This window comes from Mustela nivalis, assembly GCF_964662115.1.
Source record: "Mustela nivalis genome assembly, chromosome: 10".
NCBI classification, from domain to species: domain Eukaryota; kingdom Metazoa; phylum Chordata; class Mammalia; order Carnivora; family Mustelidae; genus Mustela; species Mustela nivalis.
Window position 1 is genome coordinate 102,525,463 of NC_139029.1, and position 26,748 is coordinate 102,552,210.

General features: G+C 41.2%; 1 protein-coding gene across 2 annotated transcripts in view; it reads right to left on the bottom strand.

The window, feature by feature from the left end:
- The window catches only part of LRIG2 (leucine rich repeats and immunoglobulin like domains 2), a 67,948-nt gene extending 42,744 nt beyond the window's left edge, over positions 1–25,204 (bottom strand). The window contains exon 1 of one of the 2 annotated variants that reach the window (XM_082685042.1): positions 24,725–25,204. In XM_082685042.1, coding sequence (XP_082541168.1) covers positions 24,725–24,963 — 239 coding nt within the window. In that variant the 5' untranslated portion in view covers positions 24,964–25,204. Of the gene's footprint in view, positions 1–24,350 lie in introns of both variants that reach the window. The other variant, XM_082685043.1, reaches the window with a different exon arrangement.
- Positions 25,205–26,748: the final 1,544 nt, after the last annotated feature.

Below are 26,748 nucleotides of genomic sequence, written 5' to 3' on the forward strand. Positions count from 1 at the left end.
AAGAGATTAGAATCTGGGGCGCCTGGGTGGCTCAGTCCTTAAGCGTCTGCCTTCAGCTCAGGTCATGACCTCAGGGTCCTGAGATGGAGCCCTGTATCGGGCTCCTTGCTCAGGGGGAAGCCTGCTTCTCCCTCTCCCATTCCCCCTGCTTGTATTCCCTCTCTTACTGTGTCTCTATCAAATAAATAAACCCTTTAAAAAAGGGGGGGGGGCTAGAATTCTTCCCATAGACTGTTTGCAGAATAATTCCCTAAACTGACCAAATCAGATTAATTATGAACTGGACAAAAGGGGGAAAAAAGGTAACTAGATGGTTCTTGTATATTCCTAATCAGTAATATGCCTCAGAAAGTGGAAAATGTAAACATACTAGACTCTTTAGACTGATGGATGAAACAGTAAACTCCATTTTAGAACCTAGTGTCTGGCCTTCAAATTTCAAGCCAGTGAAGAGAGTTGGAATTTTAGCAAGCAGTACAAAACCATAGCATACTAATAAAATAATTCAGCAATAGCAAAACAAATGCTGCTGCTTATACATGAAAATATACAAAAAACTATGCATTTTCCATCATTATTAGTAAGCATTTTCTGCATATCAATTGAATTCACATCCTTGTATCAGACCATATTTTTAGATTATAAAAATTTTTAGGAGTAGATATTAAAATAAGTTATCTTATCATCTACATTACTGGTAGAAAAGGAAGGTCTAATCAAAGCCAACCATCAGTTGGGTTTCTCATTATTAATGTAATCCATCATTCCTTAATATCCACATAGTTTAACTTGGCACAAATAAGCATACTTATGCTCATGGTCGGTTATGCTTTTCCTGCAGCAACCTGCCAAGATTCTGATTATACAAGCAAGATAAAATAGTGATCCTGAAAACAGATTGGTAAAAAATAAAAATACGTACAAGGAACCCAAAGTTAAGAAGTATTGTTACAAACTTACTTATACCACACTTCACTGATACTGCATTATTTATGATTTAACTTTAAAACTGCTAATCACCACTAGTTATTCTGACAATTATTCCTGCAGTTAATTTTGTTACAAATAACATAATTTCTTCTTTGGGGAAAAGTTGGGGAAGGACAAGGAAAAGAGAAAGGTAAAGAATATACACACTTTTTTTTTTAAAGGCTGATAGCAAAGTAAAGGTTGCATTAACTATTCTATTCCATTGGTTTTTGTCCCAAACATGAAATTAATTAGATAGGATGCAGTTACTTAAATTGCTTTTATTTTTTATTTGCATCAGCTGAACATCTTAATACTTTTGATGACTGGAATATCACAGAATAAACAAGTTAAAAAAGTACTGGATAAAAATTTCAGATATTTTTCAAATATATTTTTGCTAAACTGTTAATATGATATGTTTTTCTCTACTGCTAAATGCCCATCTTCCATTAGGATTGAAGAACCTTTAAAAAATAAAATATACCATATGAACTGTCATGGACCAAAGAGGAGGGAAATGTATTTTCTAGCATCGGGAAGAAATGATTATCTTAATATACAAGTAAGTCCTGAATATCTGTGTGCTGACTATATATGTTGTAGATCAAGAAATGCAAAATATTTTTAATATAATGAAACATAAGGACAATATTCCCTATAAAAATAAGTGTCCTTCAAAGCATAAAGGACTTTCAAAGAATTAAGCAAAACACAGATCTCAATTAACATTCAATAAGCAACAACTGTCTGTGGTTCAGTGGTTCTCCATCACTGTTGCAGCACCACCAGGGAAGACTTGAACATACTGATGCTGGGGTCTCACCCCAAACCAATCAAATCAGAATCACTGGAGTGTGGAGCCCAAGCATTGGTATTCTGTAAAAGTTCTCCAGGTGACAGTTTATTGTGCAGTGAGCACTCATCCAGAAATCGAATAAACCAAAGCCTGTGGGCCAGAGGATGTTCTGTTAAGATTCTCTCAATTCTTTTCCTTTGCTTGCCCTACAATAAACCTATCAATGAAGACTTGACACCCATCATTTGCCAGGCAACACACTAAGCAGGCATGAACAAAACAGACATTTTGGAGTTTACATGCTCCCTCTCGTAGTTTACAGAATTACCCTAAACTAAAGTCTCACCAGCACCGAGATGCCACTAAATTCTATTCACTATCAAGATGAAATTCCTATAAAGTAAATTCCTGGGGCACCTGGGTGGCTCAGTTGGTTGAGCACTGGATTCTTGATTTTGGCTCAGGTCATCATCTCAGAGTCATGGGATTGATTGAGCTCCATATGGGCTCCACATTGAACACACGGAGTCTGCTTGGGATTCTCTCCTCTCCTTGCCATTCCCCTGGCACAGACTCTTCTCTCTTAAAAAAAAAAAAAAAAAAAAAAATCCAGGGGCACTTGGATGGCAGCGATGTCAACTGAGCATCTAACTCTTGGTTTCAGATGGGGTCTGATCTCAGCATCATGAGACCAAGCACCACATCCAGCTCTGCACTCAATGGGGAGTCGGCTTGGGTTTCTATCTCCCTCTTCCTCTGCCCCCCATAACGCTGCATGCCTGTATGTGCTCTCTCTCACTGAAATATTTTTTTTTTAATTCCTATTTGTACCACAGGAGGGTGGGATAAAAGAGTAAAGGAAGAAATTGATGCTTTTATTTCTATTTAATACATTTCTGTTTTGCTTTTTCAAAATGAGAATATATGCCCTCTCATAATTTATATATGATTTTTGAAATAAGATTTTTTTTTTAAGATTTTATTTTTAAGTAATCTCTACACCCAACATGGCACTCACCCTTACAACTCTCAGATCCAGAGCTGCATATTCTCCTGACCAAGCCAGCCAGGCGCCCCAAAATGAGATTTTTTTTTTAAAGATTTTATTTATTTATTTGACAGACAGAGATCACAAGGAGGCAGAAAGGCAGGCAGAGAGAGAAGAGGGGAAGCAGGCTCCCCCCTGAGCAGTTAGCCTGATGCAGGGCTTGAACCCAGGACGGTGGGATCATGACCTGAGCTGAAAGCAGAGGCTTTAACCCACTGAGCCACCCAGGCGCCCCCAAAATGAGATTTTTAAAATGCACTTGTAGATAAATGCAGCAAGACATATTAGTTGATTCTTTGATAATCCTTGGATACATACTTCACTGGGGACAAGTGGGATTTGGGTTTGGGTAAAAGAGTCCATAGCAAAGTTAATGACCCTAGGCTTCTTTAATTTACAGTTACAGGCTTGTTTTTTCTAATCCCTTAACTATTGTTTCCACACCTGGCAAGATCTTATCAGAAAGGGCAAAGGTTGAAGGTAAAACTCCGTCCGGATCTGAAGAGCACACTACTGCTCTTCTTTCCCAGTGGTTCTAACACCTAAAATTAAGAGCCAATGGGGCAAGGCAATCCCTAGAGGTAAAATTAATTAAGAGAACCAAACAGACTGCTCAAACAAAAGCAATTAAAACACTTTCCTTCTACCAAATTATCAAAGACAAAATTTTTAACAATAATCAGTGCTAGGTGAAGTATGGTAAGACAGGCACTCTCAAGGGTGCCTAAAGTTTAACTTGTTAACTTATGCTGAGTTCCACGTAAAATACCAAGGTAATTCAGGGTAGACCTGTGTTAACAACCAGCCCTGTATGATCTGTAGCAAATAAGGTATTAGTTCAGATTCCTTAAGGCTCCCTCATTGTAGGCTTTCTTCTTAGGTATCTTCTGAACTAATGTTTGAAGACTGCATAAGACTTCAAGGACGGGATCGCATCTTCTGTATACCACTTCCCTAGATAGACCAGGATAAAAATGAAGTGTGTTAAATCTTGAATGCGATGAAGAAAAAAAGCACATTGTGTATGTTTGAAATGATTTTGGAAGTGAAAAGTTTCATTGTAACAGTTGTATGCAAGCCAAGGACAATATATATTGGATTCTGGAAACACTGTGGTAGCATTATTCCCTTTCCCCTCAATGTACTTTAGGGAGTTTACCAGTAGGTCTGTGTCTTTTGAAGAATAAAACTGGTGTTTCTCCTAGCGCCTAGAAAGATAAAGTATGTGAAAGACAAAACACCTTTTGAAGTACCCCTACTCTAGAAACAGATGGCTGCTGTACAAGTTGAAATGAAGTTGTGCAGGCTATTAAAAACTCCTCAAACCACAGCTGTAAGCCATGATGACACTGTGGGTGCAACTGATTATTCACTAATATTTAGTAACTATCTAACAGATGCTGCAAAGCCCTATAAGAACAAAGATGATCAGAATAGATGAAAGATTATTTGAGCATGGAAAAGTTTCTGGGTGTACTCAGACAAAATATCCCAGACAGTGTAAGATGAGAACCAGAGTTAGCTTAATTTAATGTGCCTATATTTAGAATTTTTGTTTGTAAAAAAATTTTTTTTGACCTTAAAATACAAATAATTAGCTAATACCCTAATTCATTCACAGTGTTTACTATGGAAAATGAGGTGCCCTGAAAAGAAACCATCTAATATATAAAAGACTAGAGAGGCAAATGAGAAAAGACCGCTTTGAACTTGTCTTGATCTCTCTCTCCTCAGAAGACACAACCATACACTTTATTTACTACATTCACTAGTAAATTCAAAACTAATTTTTGAGTACTTACTGTTGATCACTGTTTGTCTACAGCAATGGACAAAAATCCATGCCCTCATGGTAGTTACAAATCTACTGAAAAGAAGACAAAGTAGAATATGCAGCACATCAGAAAACAATGCCTGCTAAAGACAAAAAGGGAGCCAAGGAGTTCCGATTGTTTCTGGGAGGGGAGAGATAATCTGAAAACCCGAGATTCTTGTGGAGACTGGTATAAATAAGAATCAAGGGCACTGGGGCACCTGGGTGGCTCAGTGGGTTAAACCTCTCTGCCTTTGGCTCAGGTCGTGATCTCAAGGTCCTGGGATGGAGCCCTGCATCATCAGGCTCTCTGCTCAGAAGGGAGCCTGCTTCCCCTGCCTCTCTGCCTGCCTCTCTGACTACTAGTGATCTCTCTGTCAAATAAATAAAATGAAAATCTTAAAAAAAAAAAAGAATCAAGGGTATAAGGACACTGGTGCTGATGGTCTCATGGCAGGTGCTGATTGGTAGAGAGACTGTGAGAGGTGAGAGGAATGAAGATGTAGAGCATCTTTCCAGTGTTTTACTCTGAAAAGTCAACTTGGAACAGGGTAGTATTATCCAGAGCAAAAAGAGTTTACTCTGATTTCTACCATATGGAAGCCTAGAGACCAAGAGAAGGAAGTCCTATTAGGTTTGATTAGAGAGAACCGGCTTTCTAAACACACTGTATGCTCAGTTTCATATAGTCAATCTTACTTCTCTGTAGTAAGTATGGTGAAAATAACACGAACACAACAAATGGATGGAGGAAGTAGAAAATAAAGGTTGACAGTAATAAATGATAGTAATAAATAAATGAAGTAAATGAGGGACCTTAGTAGAAAGGAAATCACATCAATATTATTTTTAAAAGGACTCATTTACAGTTCACCACCTTGTCAAAGTTCTTTTCACTTTCCAGCTCGATTATTAACTAAAGAGTATCAAATTATGTCAATGTTATGTTTCTGCCTCTCACAGTTTTCTTCACAATATACAACGAAAGGTTGAGAGTTCATTTTCAGAAAAACATACATACATCTGCAGTGAACTTAAGGCCCTCAAATCAACTTCCCTAACACATGCATCACTTTCTAAAACCTAAGAATGTTTTCCAAAGCATATTTTAATCCTTGCCAGTATCACTATAAGTGTAGAAAGGAAGGACACTACAAATTAACTGTCCCTCCCCCCTTTTTTTAAGAGATTTTATTTATTTGAAAGAGAGAGTGCACACAAGCAGGGGGAGTAGAAGGAGAGGGAGAAGCAGACTTCCCACTGAGCAGGAAGCCTGACCCAGGGCTTGATCCCAAGACTCCAGGATCATGACCTGAGCTAAAGGCAGACACTTGACCAACTGAGCCACCCAGGAACCCCTATATGCCCCTTTAGAAAGGAAATACAAAGTATCGACAAAGCTATATAATTTTTACTTGCTATTACACTGGTAGTAAGCTCTGGACCTTTGAAAGGATAAAGGGTGACTCCACCTGTTAACTAACAGTGAAAACATTCTGCCAATGTTACTGACCAAGGGCAGCAGCTAAAAAGGTTGAAGCTCATGTCACCCACAAATTTGGACTTTCTTAAGAGTTATCCAGTGTAAATCAATGTCCTCTCGGTAAGCTAAAGAACTCATCTGTTCACAACTATTCTAAAAGAACAAATGCAAATAACTCTTAAAGTTATCATCATGAGAAGAGAAGTGATAAGAAACTAGAAATAAATACATATGAAATTTAATTAATCAAATATAGCAGTGATTCCCACTGATCCATGATGAAGTTTTTACCAGTCCACAGTGAAACAAAGATAGGAAGGACAAGATTACAAGTTTTCCATAAAGCTAAATATATTTAATCTACAGAATGCCTTTATTTCTATAATTATACACTTCCTAATTTTTGGTCCTGTCATGAAATGACCATGAAAACAAATAACTGGAGGATAGGGATTCTAATGGTGTCATTTGATAAATCAAGAAGTTGACTGATACATGTGGGCCTCCAATTCCTGCATGCAGTGTGTGTGTGTGTGTGTGTGTGTGTGTAATATCAGAATAATGTGATACAGAGCTTAGCACCCATGGATAATCCAGTCAAATTTTGAATAACCAAATAAAATATGAGTTTCTGATACACAGAAGCACAAAGACAGAATCCAAACAGGTTTCTGTCTCGCAAAAATTCCGTTTCTTCCTACCTTTATTCCTATACACAACACTCCTGACACCAGATGTATGATTTCCCCCACACACAACCAATTCACCACCACCAACTGGATGTCCCACAATTCAGTTCAGGCATTAATGGGAGTTACAGCACACCCTACAAGTTAAGAGCTCAGTCCCAGAAGACTACCCCCAATTCAGCCCCACAGCCCATCTCACTTCTCTATAAGTATGGTAAGGAGCACCTGGGTGGCTCAGTCACATAGGCATCTGCCTTCAACTCAGGTTGTGATCTCAGGGTCCTGGGATCAAACCTGGCACTGAGCTCCCTGCTCAGCAGGAAATCTTCTCCCTCTCCCTTTGTCCTTCCACCACCACCTCTCCCCCCTAACCCCACCTTCCTCATGCTCATTCACTCTATTTTTTTTTTTTAAAGATTTTATTTACTCATTTGAAAGTACAAAGAGTGAGAAGCAGACCTCCTGCCGCGAAGAAAGCCTGAAACGGGGCTCAGTCCCAGGACCCCAAGATCAAAACCTGAGCCAAAGACAGACATCCAACCAACTGAGCCACTCAAGCACCCCTCTCTCTAATAAATAAATAAAAATCTGGGGCACCTGGGTGGCTCAGTTGTTCAGCATCTGCCTTCCACTCAGGTCATGATCCTGGGATCCGGCCAGTACCCAGCTCCCTGCTCAGGGGGAAGCCTGCTTCTCCCTCTCCTACTCCCTCTGCTTGTGTTCCCTCTCTCACTGTGTCTCACTCTCTCAAATAAGTAAAATCTTAAAAAAAAAAAAATCTAAAAAATAAACAAAAAAAGAAGTATGGTGAAAATATCACAGGCACAAAAGGTAACTCTAAGTAGCAGGCGCTATGTCAGGAGTCAAAGACCAAGTATTAGAGCACAAGATATTTCCAATGCTCTCATCACTTGGAAGTTTCAAGGATTTCAGCTCTGCCACTAACCAGGGTCAGAGACCAGTATATACTTTTTCTATTATTTCACAGCCCACCTTGGTCTCTGGCCACAGACCCCCTTAAAGCAAAAAGATACACAACTCAAAAGATACACATTAGAATCCCATTCAGTCATTAATAATTGTACTCGTCCATCATCATCTCATATGAAATTGCTTTCCAGCCAAGGCCACTCAGGTTCACAGGCTTCTAATCTTGTAAGGTCACAAAAGCAAGAGTGGTATAAGCAAACAAAGTTTCAGCAAGGCATCTGAGATAACGAAGAGATGATTATCATCTCTTACTCTGACCCCTTTTGAGGTGCTAACATTGGATTTCCCTCACTATACAACCCATTTATTCATCCCTCTACCCTCAGCTACTATTGCTCCTTCTCTCCACTTAACACGCAAACTCTTTCCCCTTTGGAAGAGACATCAGGTCTGGCTACTGTGATCTAGATTGCAAACAGCAGTAACAGACTAGCAGGAACCACCTCCCCCTCAGTCCACTCCATTCAGTTGGGGAAAGGTTATATAGATGTAGAACCACTAGGCTCTTCTTACCACCAAGCAACAGGAGTGGCATTCACTCTTAATCTCAATTTTGCCAGATGAGGCAAAGGCACAACCCACCCCATCAGGCCCTTAGGATTCCAACCCAAGCTTAAAAATACAGTTTCTTGCTAAGGAATCACCTGTTTTCAGCACTTTGTATCTGCAGCCCTGGTCATATGACTGGTGTACCAAACACAAAGGAAAAAAGTTGAGGTGATGTGAAGAAGGAAAAGTACAGTCATGACATGAGGATACTCCTCTCTTGAAAAGAACTACAGTCATCCCAGCACCCTTTGCCATCCCCTCTTCCCCAGATCCACTGGGAAAAAAGAGGACTCTGCCTGGTGGGGCCACTCCTTTAGCCCCACCTCACAATGAATGAGCATACACTCTCATGAACATGAGTAAGCCACACGCTCAGGTCTTTACCTCCCATTTTACACAACCAATGTTTTCATTACCTGTTCAATTCTCTATTAAACTAGTACTCTGAGGACATCTCTCTGCCCGTTACAAGACACTATGAACTGTATATTCCTCGGTCTAAAGAAATTGTGGTTGGCCACCCAAATTGTTATAATTATCTTCTGTTCCAGTTCTTCTGTAGTAATTTGAGTATTTGCATCTACTGTCATATAGCCAAAGCCCAGTCCAGACTCTTGTCAGGACCCATCTGTAACCTACCAGAATTACAGCATCAGTCTTATCTGCCACCAATATGTAGGGCTTTCCTAACAGGAATCTGCCACCTAGCCATCTACAATCTCTATTTTGCCTGCCGATAAAACAATTCTTACTGGCATTTTGTGCCTCAGAAGGTAAGGAGGATTACGTCTATATTCAGTCATCTTTACATTGCCCCATTATCCACTCCTATCCACTCAGGTGGCCACCTCAAGCAAGCACACAGGAGTATGTGCTTGATTCCAATTGCCTTACGAACCTGAAAACGGGTTCTTCTGATGAGCACTGAGATGCCCTACTTTAACGCACACTTCAAATTCCCGCAGCGATTTCCACAGGGCTGTGCTCTCTGTGGGCATCCCTCTAATAGGCCAGGTAGGTTTCCACTGTTCTTCTGCCTAGCCATATGGCCAAGCCACTGGCCACTGCCTGTGAATCAGTAAAAACCCAAACACAGGGGCTTTTACCACTGTTCAATTCATCCGTGCTTCTAGGAAAATAGCATGCAATTCAATCCACCAAGCTAATTTGTCTTCACCTTCTCCAATCAGAGTGGTGGCCTTCTAAACAGGAAGTTCACCTTGGAACTGCCATCCACAAACCAAGGAGCTCCTCACTGGTCAGTTATGAACTGTTTCTAGGACTCTGCCCAAAACAACAGAATCCAGCAGCTCCGCATAGTTCCCTAGTCGTTCTGGGGGGAAAGAGCCTTCCTGCTCTTGAGTATCTCCTCTGCTCATTTCCATTTTGGTACAGAACTCTCCGGGCACTGCCCTACCTACTGAAGTGTTATCCGACATTGTGCAAAACGTCATGAGTATTTCAGTTTGCAAGATTATTTTTATGATTTTTAGTCACAGTGGCTGTTTCAATTACTGGTCAATAGCAAGGCAGTAATTGCCCTTCAAGCGGGAATTCTCTAGTCCAAAGTCCAGAAAGTCATTGCTGGGAGGCACTCAGAGGCTTTTGCCATAAGCCACAAAGTCTGTATGGTACACTACTACCGTAGACTAACGCAGAAACTTTGTCCATACAAGCACCTGGACTTCTATTCTACATTGTCTGGGCTTGGGCAATCTTACAGGTTCCCCTTTAGTGTATCCAATTAATGTTGAAAGATGGCTTTACCTGACTTCGGTTTTACAATAATAGGTAAAGGAAATATTCCCCAGTCAGATATAAGGTCCGTCTCCCTAAATACAATCAGGTAAAAACTTGTTCGAATATACCCATTCTCTCAAAAACTTTCACCTTATATTCCTAACTATAGCCTCCAGCTGAAACTTATGAACACATCTTGGTTCTACAATACTAGGAAATCTGATTCCCAAGCTAGACACAATTCATTCCCATAAAACATTCAGGTAAAGGAGACACTTCTTTACATACAGCCTTGTTTAAACATTCCAACTTTCAAAATCCTATCAACCCTTCTATGTTTGTGTTCCTTCAACTGCAATAGGGCTTTATCAATGGGTTCTGGTACTGCAAATACCACAGCTGCAAGAGACTCCCATATCAAGGAATCCTGGGAACTTTCCTTCTCCACCTCCTGATTATTTTACCCACTCTTGTGCAAAAGGCTTGGAGTCTTCCCAGGGATGAAGCCAAGGGACCCATGCCCTTCATCAATTTTTAGCTCACTGGGGCATTAGCTCACTGGGGCGCCTGGGTGGTTCAGTGGGTTAAGCCGCTGCCTTTGGCTCAGGTCATGATCTCAGCATCCTGGGATCGAGTCAGTCCCGCATCGGGCTCTCTGCTCAGTGGGGAGCCTGCTTCCATCTCTCTCTGCCTGCTTCTCTGCCTACTTGTGATCTCTGTCAAATAAATAAATAAAATTTTAAAAAAAGAAAAATTTTTTTTAGCTCACTTAATTTATCTACCCAATGCCCCAAGCAATTACTAGTCACATTACTCACTGTAATCTCTGCCTTTAGATTTTTTAAATTTCTCCAAACTGGGATAAATACTTATTTGAGGCCCTTTATGGGGGAGGGGCACAGATAAAGGTCTCTGTGGACTGCCCAACCTTAAGTAGTGTTGTACTAAAATCTTTGTCTTAACCCCATCAATATATATCTTATTCATCCAATTTTTTTTTAGAGATTTTATTTATTTATCAGAGACAGAGCACACATAAGCAGGGAAAACAGCTGCCAGAGGGAGAAACAGGCTCCCCACTGAGCAAGAAGCCCAATGCGGGACTGGATCCCAGGACCCCAGGACCATGACCTGACCCATAGGAAAATGTGTAACCAACTGGGCCACCCAGGCATCCCTAATTCATCCCACTTCTTAATAACCATCTAAAGCTTTCCATTCTCCTCACTTGAATCCTGCGGTTCTTCCCTTTCTTTTTCCTTTGTCTTGCTCCAAATGATATATGCTTTATTCACCTGATTTCTTAAAATTATTTAGTATTTTCCACATTGGGGTGCCTGGGTGGCTCAGTCGGTTAAACATTTGCCTTCCAATCAGGTCATGATCCCAGTGTCCTGGGATGGAGCCCACATCAGGTTCCCTGCTCAGCGGGAAGCCTGCTTCTCCCTCTCCCATTGCTTCTGCTCTGTGAGTCTCTCTCTGTCAAATAATAAAATCTTTAAAAATAAATAAATGAGTAAAATAAAAATTTCCATCTTGCTAAAACTAGTCCCTTGATTCTTTCCTTTGCCTTTCCTTGTTCTCTTGCTAATTAACCTGATACTTTTATTAAGGGCTATAAAACCTGGGAGGGGAAGCTGAGACAGCAAATATGTAAGGCTTCCCCTATTGTCCCTAGGTTTTGCAGCACTTAAGGTTATATGGGGTGTTCACGCAAAAGAGCTCCCCTTAACCACAGCATTTACTATCAATAGAGTAACACACATACTCAGCAGATGAATATCCCAATTATCATAAACATAATCCCACTGAGCTTATATATGAAGCATACCATCTGCTCCATTGAGGGTGGTGTTCCACTTGGCATTACAGGGCCAGGTGGGCAGTCCCCATTATCAAGGTAAAGTGACCTTAGAGTGGCTTTTATCCAGACCACGAGGCTGGCTGTTCCCTCGGGAATAACCTGCTTTGGGTCTGGACCACAGACAGCTATCTGTGATTGCTCTATAGTGAGCCATGCATCCTGCACCAAACCAAACATAGTCTCCCACACTACAGCATTTAAAACTAGATACTTCTCCTAAGTTACTCTCCAAACCCATTTTAATAAAGGTTCTTCAGAAAACTGCTACTACTGATCCACAAAATGAAAACAACTCCTTCACACAATATTCCCTGGTTTCAGTAGTTTCTCGCTTTTGCCCTCCCCCTTACACCAATGGTCTTCTTGGTGACCAGAGGTTCTAGAGGTAACTTTTTGTTGTCTTTGCATAATTTTCCCCTTGAGGGAAGCAACTTTGGGGCTAGTAGTCAAAACTGACTGAGAGAAGTTTGATCTCAGTCTAGCATCAAAGTCAGACCCAGAAGTCTCTTTTATTTTAACTATCACACATAACAATAGCCAAAGGACTTAACATTTCACCTTTTCCTTATTAGTTTCCATTTCCTTACATATATCTAGTGAACCAAAGTGCTGGAAACTGGACCCATCTCTAAATTCCATTTGTAACTTTTATCTTCAGTAACCGAGAGCAGCACAGCTACTGCTCTATACCAGAGGTAAACACATGTCTCCCAGGATCAATGGCTCCACATTCTCCATCCTCTACCTTCTCTTCCCAAACCATGTTTCTATAAGCCAGGGCCACTCTAGTAAATCTCACTTCTGTGACACCTGTGTTAAAAGGAAAAAATATTCAATGACACCTGTTAAAACCTCATGAGAAAACTTTATTCAAGGTGGTACAGGTTTTCTCTTCAGGTATAGGAACCACTGTGGTGACATTTTGTAATGAAGGGGAGAGTGGGCTCAACTCCAAATACTGCATGGGCAGGTGGGAATTTATAGCCAAGGAGCAGGGTGGTCAACCAAAATCAGTGCATGGAAAATCACTAAAAGGAAAAAACAGGGATAAGGTGGGTTCTGGCTAAACAAATATAAGCAGATTCTTGCTGAAGACAGGCCTGGGTAACCAGACAGCACCTGAAGAATGCTGGAAGGTAAGAAAAACAATCAGACATCAAAAGGTGTGATCAGATACCAAGGGTATGATCCTACTGTGAAGGCTTCTTGCTTAACTGACTTAGCAGGGTTCTTGCTAAAACTGCTTTTACAAGGACCTAGAAGGAGGAGCCCAGAAGATGATTCAGGAGCCTAAAATTTGGTCAACCAAAGAATCTGTCTGTCCTTATTCTAGTCCAAGGAAAGAGGCATTCATCCCTCCTCTGAACAATTAAGTCTATTCTCTTTTTCAGTCACCTTTTGTCCATTAAGGACCAGGGAAAGCTTCTGTTGGGACTTAGTATTAAAGGGTATCAGCTTGATGATGCTAGGAGACAGGCATTTAATGAGGGGAGCTTCTACGAAAATACAAGAAAAACAAAAATAGTTAGATTAGAAACCTAGTTTCTGAGTCCAGAGGAGTGCCAGCTGAAATTCCAGAGTAGAGCTCGAAGCATCTTTAAATGGTGGAATGAGGGTGGCAGTAGCCATCTGAAGAATTTTCCTGGTTTGTAATCTGAATGCCCCTGGTGATGGCACTGGGTGTTCTGGTGAACCTCTCGTCCATAAAGCAGGAGGCAGAAGGGTTGCCCATATATATGATATGTGGTGATTTGGGGTTTTTTGGTTTTTTTTTTTTTTTTTTTTTTTTTAAGTTTGTACCAAGTCATCCAGCTTTAGCTTGCAGGGTTTCAGGAAAAGAGCAGTTTTAGTTTTCGGTGATGTCAAGCAGGAGGGTGGGAGAAAAAACCACAAACATTAGTTTGAAAACTTAGAGCCATTAGTTTGAAAAACTATAAACATTAGTTTGAAAACTGAAAATTAAATTTTCAAATTAACTGAAAAATTAAAACCATAAACATTAGTTTGAAAAATTAGAACCAACTCTGGAGGAAACCAGAGTTGAGTATCTGGTAAGGACTGGCAAAACATGCAAGACAGACCCCACAAGGGTGCACTATAGATCTGCACTGAAACAAAAAAGTTTCTCTCTATAGTGAACCTTTCAATGAAAGAATTCTGATCTCACTTAAAGCCTGGGATATATAAGTCTGTCAAGTTGTCTAAGTTGTTTCTGTGACATTTCAGTTAAAATAAAGTTTTTAGTTTTTGTCTTAAAAAAACAAAACAAAACAAAACAACCAAAGAATTCTGATCTCATTAGATTTGTCCCGATTATTTACATAGGAGCAGCAAGAATAGTGACTGCCCATCCAGCCATTTTTTAAGTTTGCTTTTACTGGACCTTTTCATACAGAAATCTCAGATTAAACTTTAAAAGCCTCGGGGCACCTGGGTGGCTCAGCGGGTTAAGCCTCTGCCTTCCACTCAGGTCATGATCTCAGGGTCCTGGAATCAGGCCCTGTATCAGGTTCTCTGCTCAGCAGGGAGCCGGCTTCCTTCTCTCTCTCTCTCTCTCTACTTATGATTTCTGTCAAATAATAAATAAATAAAATATTTTTATAAATAAACTTTTAAAAGCTTCTGCGATTATGTAGCCAATCCAAGAATTAGCTACCAGACTTTATCTTCTCATATCTATAAGCCTGAGAGGATTCCTCTTTCCTTGGGATCCCCAAGATAGCCTGAGATTTCTGGGCCTGCCAGGAAGTAACACTCCTTACTCACCTATAACGCTGGGAACCCTGTAGGACAGATAGCAGGCCAGTTTTTCCAAGAGCACTAGCTTCATAAGGGCAATCTTAGTCCCTTTAAACCAGATTTTATGCATGTCACTCTCAAATATAACATTACAGTTGAAGGCCTGATAATAAAACCAATGTTTCCAATTGTATCCTGTTACAAGAAGAGACTCTTCTTCAACTTACACAAATAACCACAGTATCATGAAAACAAGAATATGCACTAAGAGTTTCCAAATTCTGGAGGGATCAGATAGGGAGAAAAAGTTAACTGTTTCATCTTTGTTCACAAAGGTATAATCAGATTGTTGTAAGCTACAGTTTAAGAGAAAAAGGGGGCGGGCTTTCTTTAAATCTGGAAAACATTAAAGAAGGAACACTGTTTCAAACAAAGAGTCATTAAAAAAATATAACCATCTTCATCACTTCATTTGGTCCCATGTAATTAATTCTTATTCTCCTCAATCTTGGGTTAGCAGTTTTATGAATCCATCAGCTTCTTCATTAGTTCTGGAAATTCTTACTCAGCCCAATGCATTGCCTTAAAATTATTCAACTGAGGGATGCCTGGGTGGATCAGTCAGTTAAACATCTGCCATCAACTCAGGTCATGATCCTGGAGTCCTAGGATCAAGCCCTGTTTTGGGCTCCTTGCCCAGTGAGGAGTCTGCTCCTTCCTCTCCCTCTGCCCTCCCACCTGCTCATGCTCTCAAATAAATAAATAAATCTTTTTTTTAAAAATTACTCAACTGACACCATTATGGAGTATTCTTGCCTGTAGCTGATTGTAACTGGTCTCAGAGAAGAATGAAAGTAAAACAACTTGTCTATGAATGAAAGAGACTTGTTAACAGCCATGGTTAAAATTCTGATGAGAGTTCATTTGATAAGCAAAAAAGTTATTCTTATCATATAATACTTTAACATACTAGACAACAACTATAAACTTCAAACATTTCTGGGAATACCAAAATTAGTAACATATATCCATACACAAATAACCTAAGAAGGTTTGTCATCATTTCTTACTTGACAATGCGTACCATGTGATCTAACATAGCAAATAAACCTAATTAGTTTAAATGTCTCTTTTACAGGGTGAGCGACAAATCCTTTGACATTATTCAGAGGCCCTCTGAAAAAATTATAATATTAAAATATCTCAAAGTTAGTGTGAGGTCAAAAAATTCCATGTAGGGGTCCCTGGGTGGCTCAGTCAGTTAAGCACCCAACTCTTGATCTCAGCTCAGGTCTTGATCTTAAGGTCATGAGTTCAAGCCCTGCACTGGTCTCCATACTGGGAGTAAAGCCTACTTAAAAAAAAAAAATCCATTTAGAATTTTATTTGGGGAAGTTGTCAAAAATGTCAAGTGGTTTAAATGCCTGACTAAGTAAGGGGCACTTGGGTGGCTCAGTCTGTTAAGTGTTTGATTTCAGCTCAGGTCATGATCTCCATGTCCTAGGATTGAGCCCTGTGAAGGGTTCTGCACTCAGCAGGGAATCTCCTTCTCCATCTCTCTCTGCCACTCTCCCTGCTCATGCTCATTATCTCTCAAATAAATAAAATCTTTTAAAAAAAATAAACAATTGACTTAACAGATCACTGTGAAACAATACCTACTCATTTAAAAAAGGTGGCAAAAGATTTCAAAGGCAAATACAGAAAATTACATGGTTGAAAAAAAATCTTAGCTTTTATAATATTGAAAAGACTCAATTCTTTAAAGTAATGAAAGACTTGGGGTACCTGTATGGCTCCGTCGGATAAATGCCCAACTCAAGATTTTTGCTGGACTCATGATTTCAGGGTCATGAAATTGAGCCCAGTAGTCAGGCTCCTCACTCAGCAGAGAATCTACTTCAATCCTTTTCCCTCTCCCTCTCCTCTGCAACCCCCAACCCCACACACTGCACAAGCGCTCTCTCTAAAATAAATGAATCTTGGGGCACCGGGGTGGCTCAGTGGGTTAAGCCTCTGCCTTCAGCTCAGGTCATGATCTCAGGGTCCTGGGATGGAGCCCTGCATCAGGCTCTCTGCTCAGCAGGGAGCCTCCCTCCCCCTCTCTCTCTGCCTGCCTCTCTGCCTACTTGTGATTTCTGTCTGTCAAATAAATAAATAAAATTAAAAATAAATAAATAAATAAAATTACTCTTTTTTAAAAAGAAATTTATCAGAGAACTGATGAACACAAAAATCACAGGAAATTATTTTAATCACACACAAAATCTTTGTTTCCTAGGCAAATTACATAAAAGGTAAAGGAAAATCTTTTTACAGTTTCTTAATAAAAGCAGAGAAATAATCCAAGAAAACTGTGACATTCTAGTTCTGCATCAGGTACATTTTGATATTAAAGTTAAATTTTTTTTAACTTATAAGTAAATCACTAAATCTTAGCAACTTGACCACACATATATTTACTGTTCTGCACATCTATAACCATTTTTCTAATATCCATTCAGTTTTCGTCTTTTATTTTTTATTATTTCCCATTTGGAACAACCTGTCAGTCTGCCTTAGAAAATTATTTTTTTCCCTGCAAAAAAACACATCCTTCATGCCTTACACACTCTGCATATAAAATGGTTTCATATTATTTCTTTTTAATTTATTTATTTGATAGAGAGAGAGAGATCACAAGTAGGCAGAGAGAGAGGGGGAAGCAGGCTCTCCGCTGAGCAGAGAGCCCTATGTGGGGCTCAATCGTAGGACCCTGAGATCATGACCTGAGCTGAAGGCAGAGGCTTAACCATTGCCACCCAGGTGCCCCAAATTGTTTCATATTATTTTTACGGTTTCTAATAGTTCTACCTACATATACTTATTACAATTTTTTTTAAAGATTTTATCTATTTGACAGAGAGAGAAAGGGTCAGAGAGGAAACACAAGCAGGGGGAGTGGGAGAGGGAGGAGCAGGCTTCCTGCAAAGCAGGGAGCCCGAGAGGGGACTCAAGCCCAGGACCTTGGGATCATGACCTGAGCCGAAGGCAGACGCTTAACGACTGAGCCACCCAGGTGCCCCTACAATTTTTAAAAGCATTAATAAACTTTCTTTTACAGAGAATACTATGACATAGACAATTGCCTTCTGTCATATATCAGCATTCTGTAGATTAGTACACTTATGGATATGCAATTTCACAATTTCTAGAGACATATAATTCCTCACAAAATTATTTTTCAATGTGGTAAATGACATGTTTACTAAGAGATTCAAGTATCTTTAGATTTTCTATACCACATAAAAACAAGACACCAAAAATACAGAAACCCAAACTGAGATTCAGTAGCGAATGTTTCAGCAGTTTACCCTGCTTAGAAATGACCTACATTTGGGGTGCCTGGGTGGCTCACTTGGTTAGGCATCTGACTTGTGATTTCAGCTCAGGTCACGATCTCAAGGCCATGAGATCAAGCCTCAAAACAGGCTTTGCACTGGCGTGGAGTCTACATAAGAGTCTTTCTCTCCCTTTCTCTTTGCCCCTGCCCACACACATACAGGCACATACACTTGTGCTTGCTCTCTCTTAAAAAAAAAAAAAAAAGATAGAAAAACTTTTTAAAAATGGGTCTACTTTTTTATTTTAGGCAGATATTAACACCAAACTAAGCCACCCATCATCTCAAGTTATTTCCCCATTAACTATTTATTTACTTATTTCTATTTTATTTATTTATTTGACAGAGAGAGACAGCACAAGCAGGGGGGGAGTGGGAGAGGGAGAAGCAGGGTGATGTGGGACTCCATCCCAGGATGCTGGGATCATGACCTGAGCCAAAGGCTTAACCAACTGAGCCTCCCAGACACCCACCCTATTAACTATTTTTAAATTTTATTTATTTGAGAGAGAGAGAGAGAGAGGGAGAGAGAGCAAGAGCAGGGGGAGAGGCAGAGGGAGAAGCAGACTCCCCACCAAGCCGGGAGCCTGACGTGGGGCCTAAATCCAGGACTCCAAGATCATAACCTGAGCTGAAGGCAGATACCCAACTGACTGAGCCACCCAGATGCCCCACTCCCATTAACTATTTTTAGTTATATATTTTTATGTATATAACTAATATATAAATATAAATATAATATATATTATGATAATTATATAATTATAATATAATTATTATATATTATGTTGTATATTAATATATAAATATATATGACATATATATTTATATATATCATATATATTTTATATATGATAAGCAAGCATCACAAAAGTAAAAACCCAGGAAGATTAAATACATGGTCTCCCCACTGTCTTTTTTTTTTTTTTAAAGATTTTATTTATTTATTTGATAGATCACAAATAGGCAGAGAGACAGACAGAGAGAGAGATGAGGAGAAGCAGGCTCCCTGCTGAGCAGAGAGCCCCACGCGGGACTCGATCCCAGGCCCCTGGGATCATGACCTGAGCCGAAGGTAGAGGCTTAACCCACCGAGCCCCCCAGGCGCCCCCCCCCTTTTTTTTTTTTAAAGATTTTATTTATTTATTTGACAGAGAGAAATCACAAGTAGGCAGAGAGGCAGGCAGAGAGAGAGAGAGGCAGAAGCAGGCTCCCTGCTGAGCAGAGAGCCCGATGCGGGACTCAATCCCAGGACCCTGAGATCATGACCTGAGCTGAAGGCAGCGGCTTAACCACTGAGCCACCCAGACACCCCCCCCCTTTTTTTTTTAACTATAGTGCTTGACATATATCAAGCAATTCATTTTTATTTTATGTTTTAGTCTTAATTTGGATTTATAGTTTTATAATCTTAAAGTCTAGTAGAAATTATATAAGCTTGACTAGTAAGCTTAGGTAGAAGAAAAATTAGATGTTCGCATTATATTTAATGCTGACTTTAAAGACTTGTTTTTATTTTACCATCAATTTTCAAAATAGCTTTATTTACAAATGTAAACTTAAAATACTGGATTAGTTTTGGAGTGCCTGGGTGGCTCAGTCAGTTATCTTCCTTCAGCTCAGATGATCTTGGGGTCCTGAGACAGAGCCCTACAATGGGCTCCCTGATCAGCAGGGAGTCTGCTTCTCCCTCTCCCTCCCCCTCCTACCAGCTCATGTACAAGCCGAACTCCCTCTCAAACAAATGAAATCTTTAAAAAAAAAGGGGGTAGGGGGCAAGACAAAACACTGGGTTAGTTTCTCTATTTCTGGGAGTTTCAGGAATATTTAATTTATGTAAGTGCTCACTTACCTCTAAGGCAGCTTGAATTAAATTCCTTTAAGGGTTTTTATAAATTAATTTGATAATATTATCCAGAGGTAGAAAAATATCATACCTTTACAACATACATACACACACACACACACACACACACACACACAGAGCTATTGTTTTCATTCTAAAATTTCAGTCTTAAGTTAGTAAAATATAGTAATACAAGTTCACTGGTTTATACAAAATAATTCGTTCTTGTCTTTTCTCCACTTTTCTATTTTTATACAAACTGTTTCTAGGGGTGCCTGGGTGGCTCAGTATGTTAAGCATCTGCCTTCACCTCAGGTCATGATCTCGGGGTCCTGGGATCCAATCCTGAGTCAGGCTCCCCGCTCAGCAGGGAGTCTGCTTCTCCCTCTTCCTCTGACTCTTCTTTCCCTGCCTGTAGGCACATGCACACTCATGTGCATGCTCTCTCTCAAATAAATAAATAAAGATTCTTTTTTTTTTAAAATTGTGTTTCTAGGAAATGTTGGGCCAAGTTAATGTATTTGTTTACCAATTACATAAAGACCATCTTCAAGACTTCCCCTTGCCCTGATAATGTCATTTTATGGAGGTTGTGGACCAAATTTTAAGTGAGTGACCAAGGAGACACCTAGCCAACTACCTGCGTATCTCCAAAGCCCATCTGACTGGCCAAAACATCCAGTCTGTTTCCAACTAGCCTTCTCTTTTTCAGGTCAAGTAGTTGCTTATGGGGGTCCCTAAGTCCCCTAACAGCCCCTAATGGAGGGCGGGAGGCCCAAAATTCAAGGGACTACAAAGACTGTCGTGGAAAAAGGCCTGGCGGAGGTAGAGAGAAGAAAAGAATTTGGAAAGGGACATAAGAAAAGATTCAATGGAACTGGAAGTTTTAAGGCAGTGAGAGGAAGGAGAAGGAAAAGCAGCAATGGGAAGGAAGAGCTCTTCAAGGAGCCAGATTGGGGAGATCTCAAGTTTCTCAAAGAAGGCAATGAAAGTCTCCATTATTCTCAGCAAAAGCATGCCAACACGAATGGACACAGACACAGCTGGCAGCAAACATAGTTAGCAGGGGTTCAAGATGGGTATTTTGAGTCAACTGAAAACTTCCTATGGAAAAAGCAGGATCCAACACAGAAAACTAAGAGGTATTATAGAGAGCCAGGAAGCTAAACTTCAAGTACAAGAAGACAGGGGGAAAAATACAAACAGATTTACAATCCAGAGAGTCAGAAAATAATCCCCACTCAAAAAAAAAAGAGTCAAGAAGAAGAGATTTCCAGTCTGGTAAGTAGCTTTCAAAGAAAGAAGCCTAGGACTCTAACCCAGCTTCTTACAAACAGCTGTTTGCCTGGCATTCTGACTGAATGGGACAGAAAAACATGGGACTCCAACCCAACCTGTGTTTATCTGAGACTCTATCTCATCTTCTGGAGTATACTCAGACTCTTAAGAATCAAAATCTGTCCTTACCAGCTTCCACGGACATTTGTCCGGAGCAATGGTTCAGGAGTCAGACTCACCAATGGATCCCTGATCAATCAGTCAGGAATGAAGATAAAGTCTTCAAAGGTATGCACTTAGGGTCCTGGGTGAGAGGTCTGGGAGTCCAATGATGAATCTGATCCTATCCAAGTTGAGAGATCATAACTGGTAAAAGGAAAAAAATTATACTTGTTAAAGCATGGTAAGGAAGACTTTGGGAGGTGGTGAAGCTATGAAATTCTGTAGTGGAGGAAAGAGATGGGGCTCAATTCCGAATAATGCATGGGCAAGACGGACTTTATAGCAAAGCAGAAGTGAGTCAATGAATGGAAAATTATTGAGAGGAAACTCGGGGGGCAGGGGGTAAGCACTGACTAAACAGCCTAAAGGATTCTTGCTAAAAGCAAGCAAGAGCAATAAGACATCACTTTCTGGATGTTCTAGGAGGAGGAACCCAATCAGATACTGAGCGGGGGCACTTCTTGCTAAACTGACTTAGCAAGCTTCTTGCTATAACTAAATTTTACAAAGATATATACATATGGCCCAGAAAAGTTCAGAAGTCTAACTAAAGTCTGCCCAAGCAAAGAGTCTTTGTCACCTGTTACTTCCTTTTACTCCACGCATAATACTGCTGATATCAGACACGTGAGGGTTTTCCTCCCACACCAACCAATTCTCCAACACCAGCTACAATTCCATTCAATTCTAACACTACTGGAGTTACAGCAGACCTCATAACAGAAGATCTCGGCCTCACAAGTCTGCCCCCGACTTCAGACACTAATCACAAGTGGTGGGTCCCCATATTACCTACAACTTCTGACTTGGCTAAAAACTGGAGGTCCCCAGGAACCCCTCACTGGATTCAATCACTTCCTAGAACAGCTCACAGAACTCAGCAAAACACTTACTTATGTTTACTGGCTTATTACATAAGGATATGGTAGAGAACAGAGATAAAGAACCAGGCAAAGAGATACACAGGGTGAGATCTGGAAAAGTCTGGTGCTAGAGTTTCTGTCCCAGGTGTGCCACTCTCAGGGTGAAGGTATGTTCATCCTAGAAACTCTTCAAGTCCATACTCTTGGGATTTTTTGGAAGGTAATCATATAGGCATGATCAATTATTAACTCAATCTCTAGTCCCTCCCCTTCTAGGAGAATAGGGATAGGGCTGAAAGTTCCAAGCTTCTAACAATGGCTTGGTCTTTCTGGTGAGGGACTCCCATCCTGAAGCTCTTCAAGAGCCTATCTAGAGTCTCCTCTTTAGATCAAAACACACTCCCATCACCCAGGAAATACCAAGGGATTTAGGAGCTTCTGTGTCAAGAATCTGTCAAGGACTGAATGTTAGAACACAAAATGCTCCTAGTGCTCTTATCACTTAGGAAATTACAAAGGTTTCAGGAGCTCTGTACCAGGAATTCAGTACAGATAATACATACATACATATTTCAAAAACCAAGATTAACGGATTCATCTATAATCTTTTTGATGGTGGCCACAAGGTTCAGCATTTGAGTTTGAATCACTAATGTATTCAGAGCATGACATCTACTTTAAACATTCAAATTTACATTTAAAAACCCATGTGTACTTGGTGGTTTTATAGTTGAAGGCAATGACTGAAGAATGTTACATTTCTCAGTTTATAAAAATGCAATGTTTTATTATTATAAAACTTCTGCTAATGTAAGACTTCCATCCAATTACATTTCTACAACAGAATTACTCTCCAAGGCATTTTACTTCAACTGAAAATGTCAATTTCATTATAAGACATTTAGAATTTGGGGATGTCATTTGGCTTTAGGAAATCTGTCTAGATTACATCAAATGCAGACACAAAATAATTTTATCTTACATAAAACTATTCCTAATTACTGTTAACCTACCAATAGAGGATCTTTAAAAAGCAAGCCACATTTACCTCGAACACAGCTAAACAGTGTTGGTTTTAAACCTGCATCAGATTCATTCCATCATAATCAGGAAGCTGTTCCAAAAATTTCTTAGAAAAAGGCACTTGCTGCATTACAAAGATTTTGTGCTAAGTTCAATACAGACCACGTTGATCACTGATACCAATTTTTATATTTAATCTGGGTCAGCAGAACCAGAGTTAGCCACAGGTGTCACTACCATAAAACAACAGAAAACATTTTTAGTGCCGATCTATGCTATGACATTTGGTTATTTAAGTTACCTTAATTTTCTCAAAGAATTTCTGAAGTTGCTTTCTTTCCCATCTATCTTAACCTACTTGTAAACGTTTAAATACCTTAACCTCTGCGGCAGAGAGAATTTCTACTTGTAATTTCCTCGCAAGGAAAATCCAAGCAGCCTCTCATACTTGAATGGCACCTCAAACTATTCTTTTTTGTGACACTCTTCTTAGAGAAGACTCTATTAGAAGTCTGTCAATTAATAAATGCGATGTTCAGTTAGCAACAGAGGAATAACTGTTAGTGGTTAAGAAACCCCCTAATTGCAGCATTTAACGCCTACTGTTGCTCCTACTGCCACCAGGCTGACTCAGACTAAGGAGCTCTCCAGGTGACACTAACACAGGCCTGTCAAGATGAGCATTCAGCAGTACAGTCTCCAAAAGAATTCCTCCAATCACTGTACTTGCTTCTGACACATAAACAAAGAGAACTGAATTTTAGGTTCTTCGCACAAGGAAATGCACCGAAAACAATTAAAGCAACACATGATCTGGGAAAGAATACTCCCTCCTTTCTTTACAGTGAATCCTGAGTTAGATTTTTTTTTTTTTAAGAATGCCACTTATAAAGGTAGTTCCTCGGATTAGTACTAGATCTACTACTAACACATGCTGTCTCAACCCTGTCGTTCAAGTATCGAAAACTACAGCACCCAACGTGCCAAAACGCGAACCAGAGACAAAAGGACCGTTCTTGTGTCACTGGCGACTGTGGTTGTAACATCACGTACCTGCGGAGCATTCAGGTTGAGTTACATCTGGATGAGGCAGCCCAAAGTGGGCGAGGATCTCCAGCCATCCAGAGTCAAGGACGGTGCCCAGGTCCAGTGAGGCGTTAACAAGATCCCCGTCCCAACTCCTCCCTTGCCCCGGAATCACAAACTCCCCAGCCTGAAGAACCTTAACCCTGCTTGTCACACGAGCCTCCAGAACCTTACTTACCTCCAGGTTGTTCAGGCTCCCACCCCACCCCCCAAAAAAGTTCGCAACATTGTAACGGCATATCCCTTCAGAACTTGGGCTCCCGACCGCGACCTCCGACCAAGCGAGCCCTGGGAGCGGGAGCTCCCTTTCTTCTGGACCCCCTCCCGGCAACTCGACTCACAAGCTGGCAGCGTCGGGGGGCAGCGGGCTCGACAGCGCCCTCCAGCTCGGCGCGGGTAGTTTCCTGCGACTGCAGTCCAGCAGAGGGATGCGGCAGGAGCAGGGCGCGGGGCACAGGCCCGCCCGAGCAGCCGGCAGCAAGAGGAGAGCAGCCTGGGCGAGGAAAAGAAGCCGGGAAAGTGCTCTGGACCGACGATCCAGCCGCGGCTCCTCCCGGACGCCTTGGGGCGCCGGCGCCATTTTCCAATCCCCGATCCGGACCCAGCCGAAAAGAGCCGCCAACTAGCAAAGACAACTCGGCGGAGACGTTTGGTGGCTGCGCTGCCACCCCAGGGCCCGGCTGTCGCCAGTACCCTCGAAAGGGAGGAGAGGGGCGGATATACACAGCAGCGGGGGTGGCGGCCGAGGACACACGGCTGAGGCCTTACGGACAACGCTCCTCTGCCCCGCCCCGCGACGCAACGTCTTCACGCACAAGAGCCAACCAATCGGTGCCACAGGAGGAGGTCGCGCCGGGGGCGGGACTCCGTGAGGAGGCGGGGCCAGTGATTGGGAGTTTCTTAAGGAGGATTTTAAGGTGTCCGGCACGTTGCGGCGCCCGTTTGCGGTTCCGCCGCCAATTCTCCGCTGGAGGGCGCAGCAGCTTCTTAAGAGTCTTAATAGTGGCTAAATCTCCTAGTCCGAAGTCTGGATTTGGGGGCTATTTCCTATAATAGTAGAGAATGATCTTTCTCCTGGGCTCTCTGGAAGGGGAATGATAGAAGGGCTACCTTCCCAGTCGAGGACTCTGAAGGTATATTACCTGGCGTGGGGCCCCAGGGCCCAGCTGGGGCCGCCTCTGCCCCCTCCTGCCTGTCTGCGGCTGGTGCAGTCCTGCAGGTGGGTGGTAACTCCCGCTGTCTTAACAGGAAGCCTGTTACCACTATCAGTTGATGGACTGCTGTCAGTGGATCCGCTCCACTCCGCTGTGTACCTCCTGCTTCTGTGCGAGCTTGGAGCTGAATAAATGTGGATGGGACTCCACCTGCAAGGCACGTCTCTAAAGAAAATACCCTGCTTTCCTCTGGTTCAGGGAAACTGTCCTTTTGCTCACACTCAGAAAAGCAAGTGGGACCTGTAATGAAGCCCGGGGGGGTGACAAAATTTTTTATTTATCCTGAAGCAGAGGCTATGAAAAATCTACTAGGAAGAAGAAAGTCTGGCCTCCTTATGCTCACTCAGCCATTTCTTATATCCAAGTTAATTAATAAGACTTTGAGAATAAGAGTGGTAGCTCACTTACACGTACTGCTTTTATGCTTTTCAAAGAGCATTTGCATCTGTTACCTCGTTTGGTCTCTCAGTGACTGTGAAGCTGACAGGACAATTGTTGGTGACGAGAAAACAAGCCCAGAGAGGTTAAAGTGTTAGAAACCAATTCAGCTGAGTAAATTTGAAGATCTAGTTGGCTTTACACGACATTCATGAACCAAGCCACATCCTATCCAGCAAGTAAAAAGGAGCTCTGAGGAGCTGTACAAAATGGAAGGCTTTGGTAGGCAGAAGTGGGCCAGAAAACGAAGTTTCTAGGAAAAAAGTCACCTCCTTTGGTGGAAAGTGGGGCGTATATCAGGCACATTACCTTACCAGTGCAGACCAGGTAATTCCAGGCTGAACTGATTAAAGGTCACAGTCCTGGGAGTGTCGTAAACTGCATTTAGGTTAGGTATTTAATCTTGGTTTGCTATTGTGGGGCTTAGAACAGGTGACTGCATTTTGGACCTGCTGTTTCTGTTTCAACAAATTACCTGGAGCAGAGGCAGACTTGCATCACTATTTTTCTGACTCTGGCGAATTGAAAGACTGAGCAGGTTTAAAAAAAATGATAATGCCTAGGTCATATGGTTATCCTAGAAAGTAACTGAAAGCAATCATTCCTTGACAGACTGGGAGTCACAACTATGCTTTTAAAACCCTCTTTCCATTTTTAAGATTGAAATATTGCTTGGATATCCAAAGACCTATCCAATGCACCAATCTTAACCA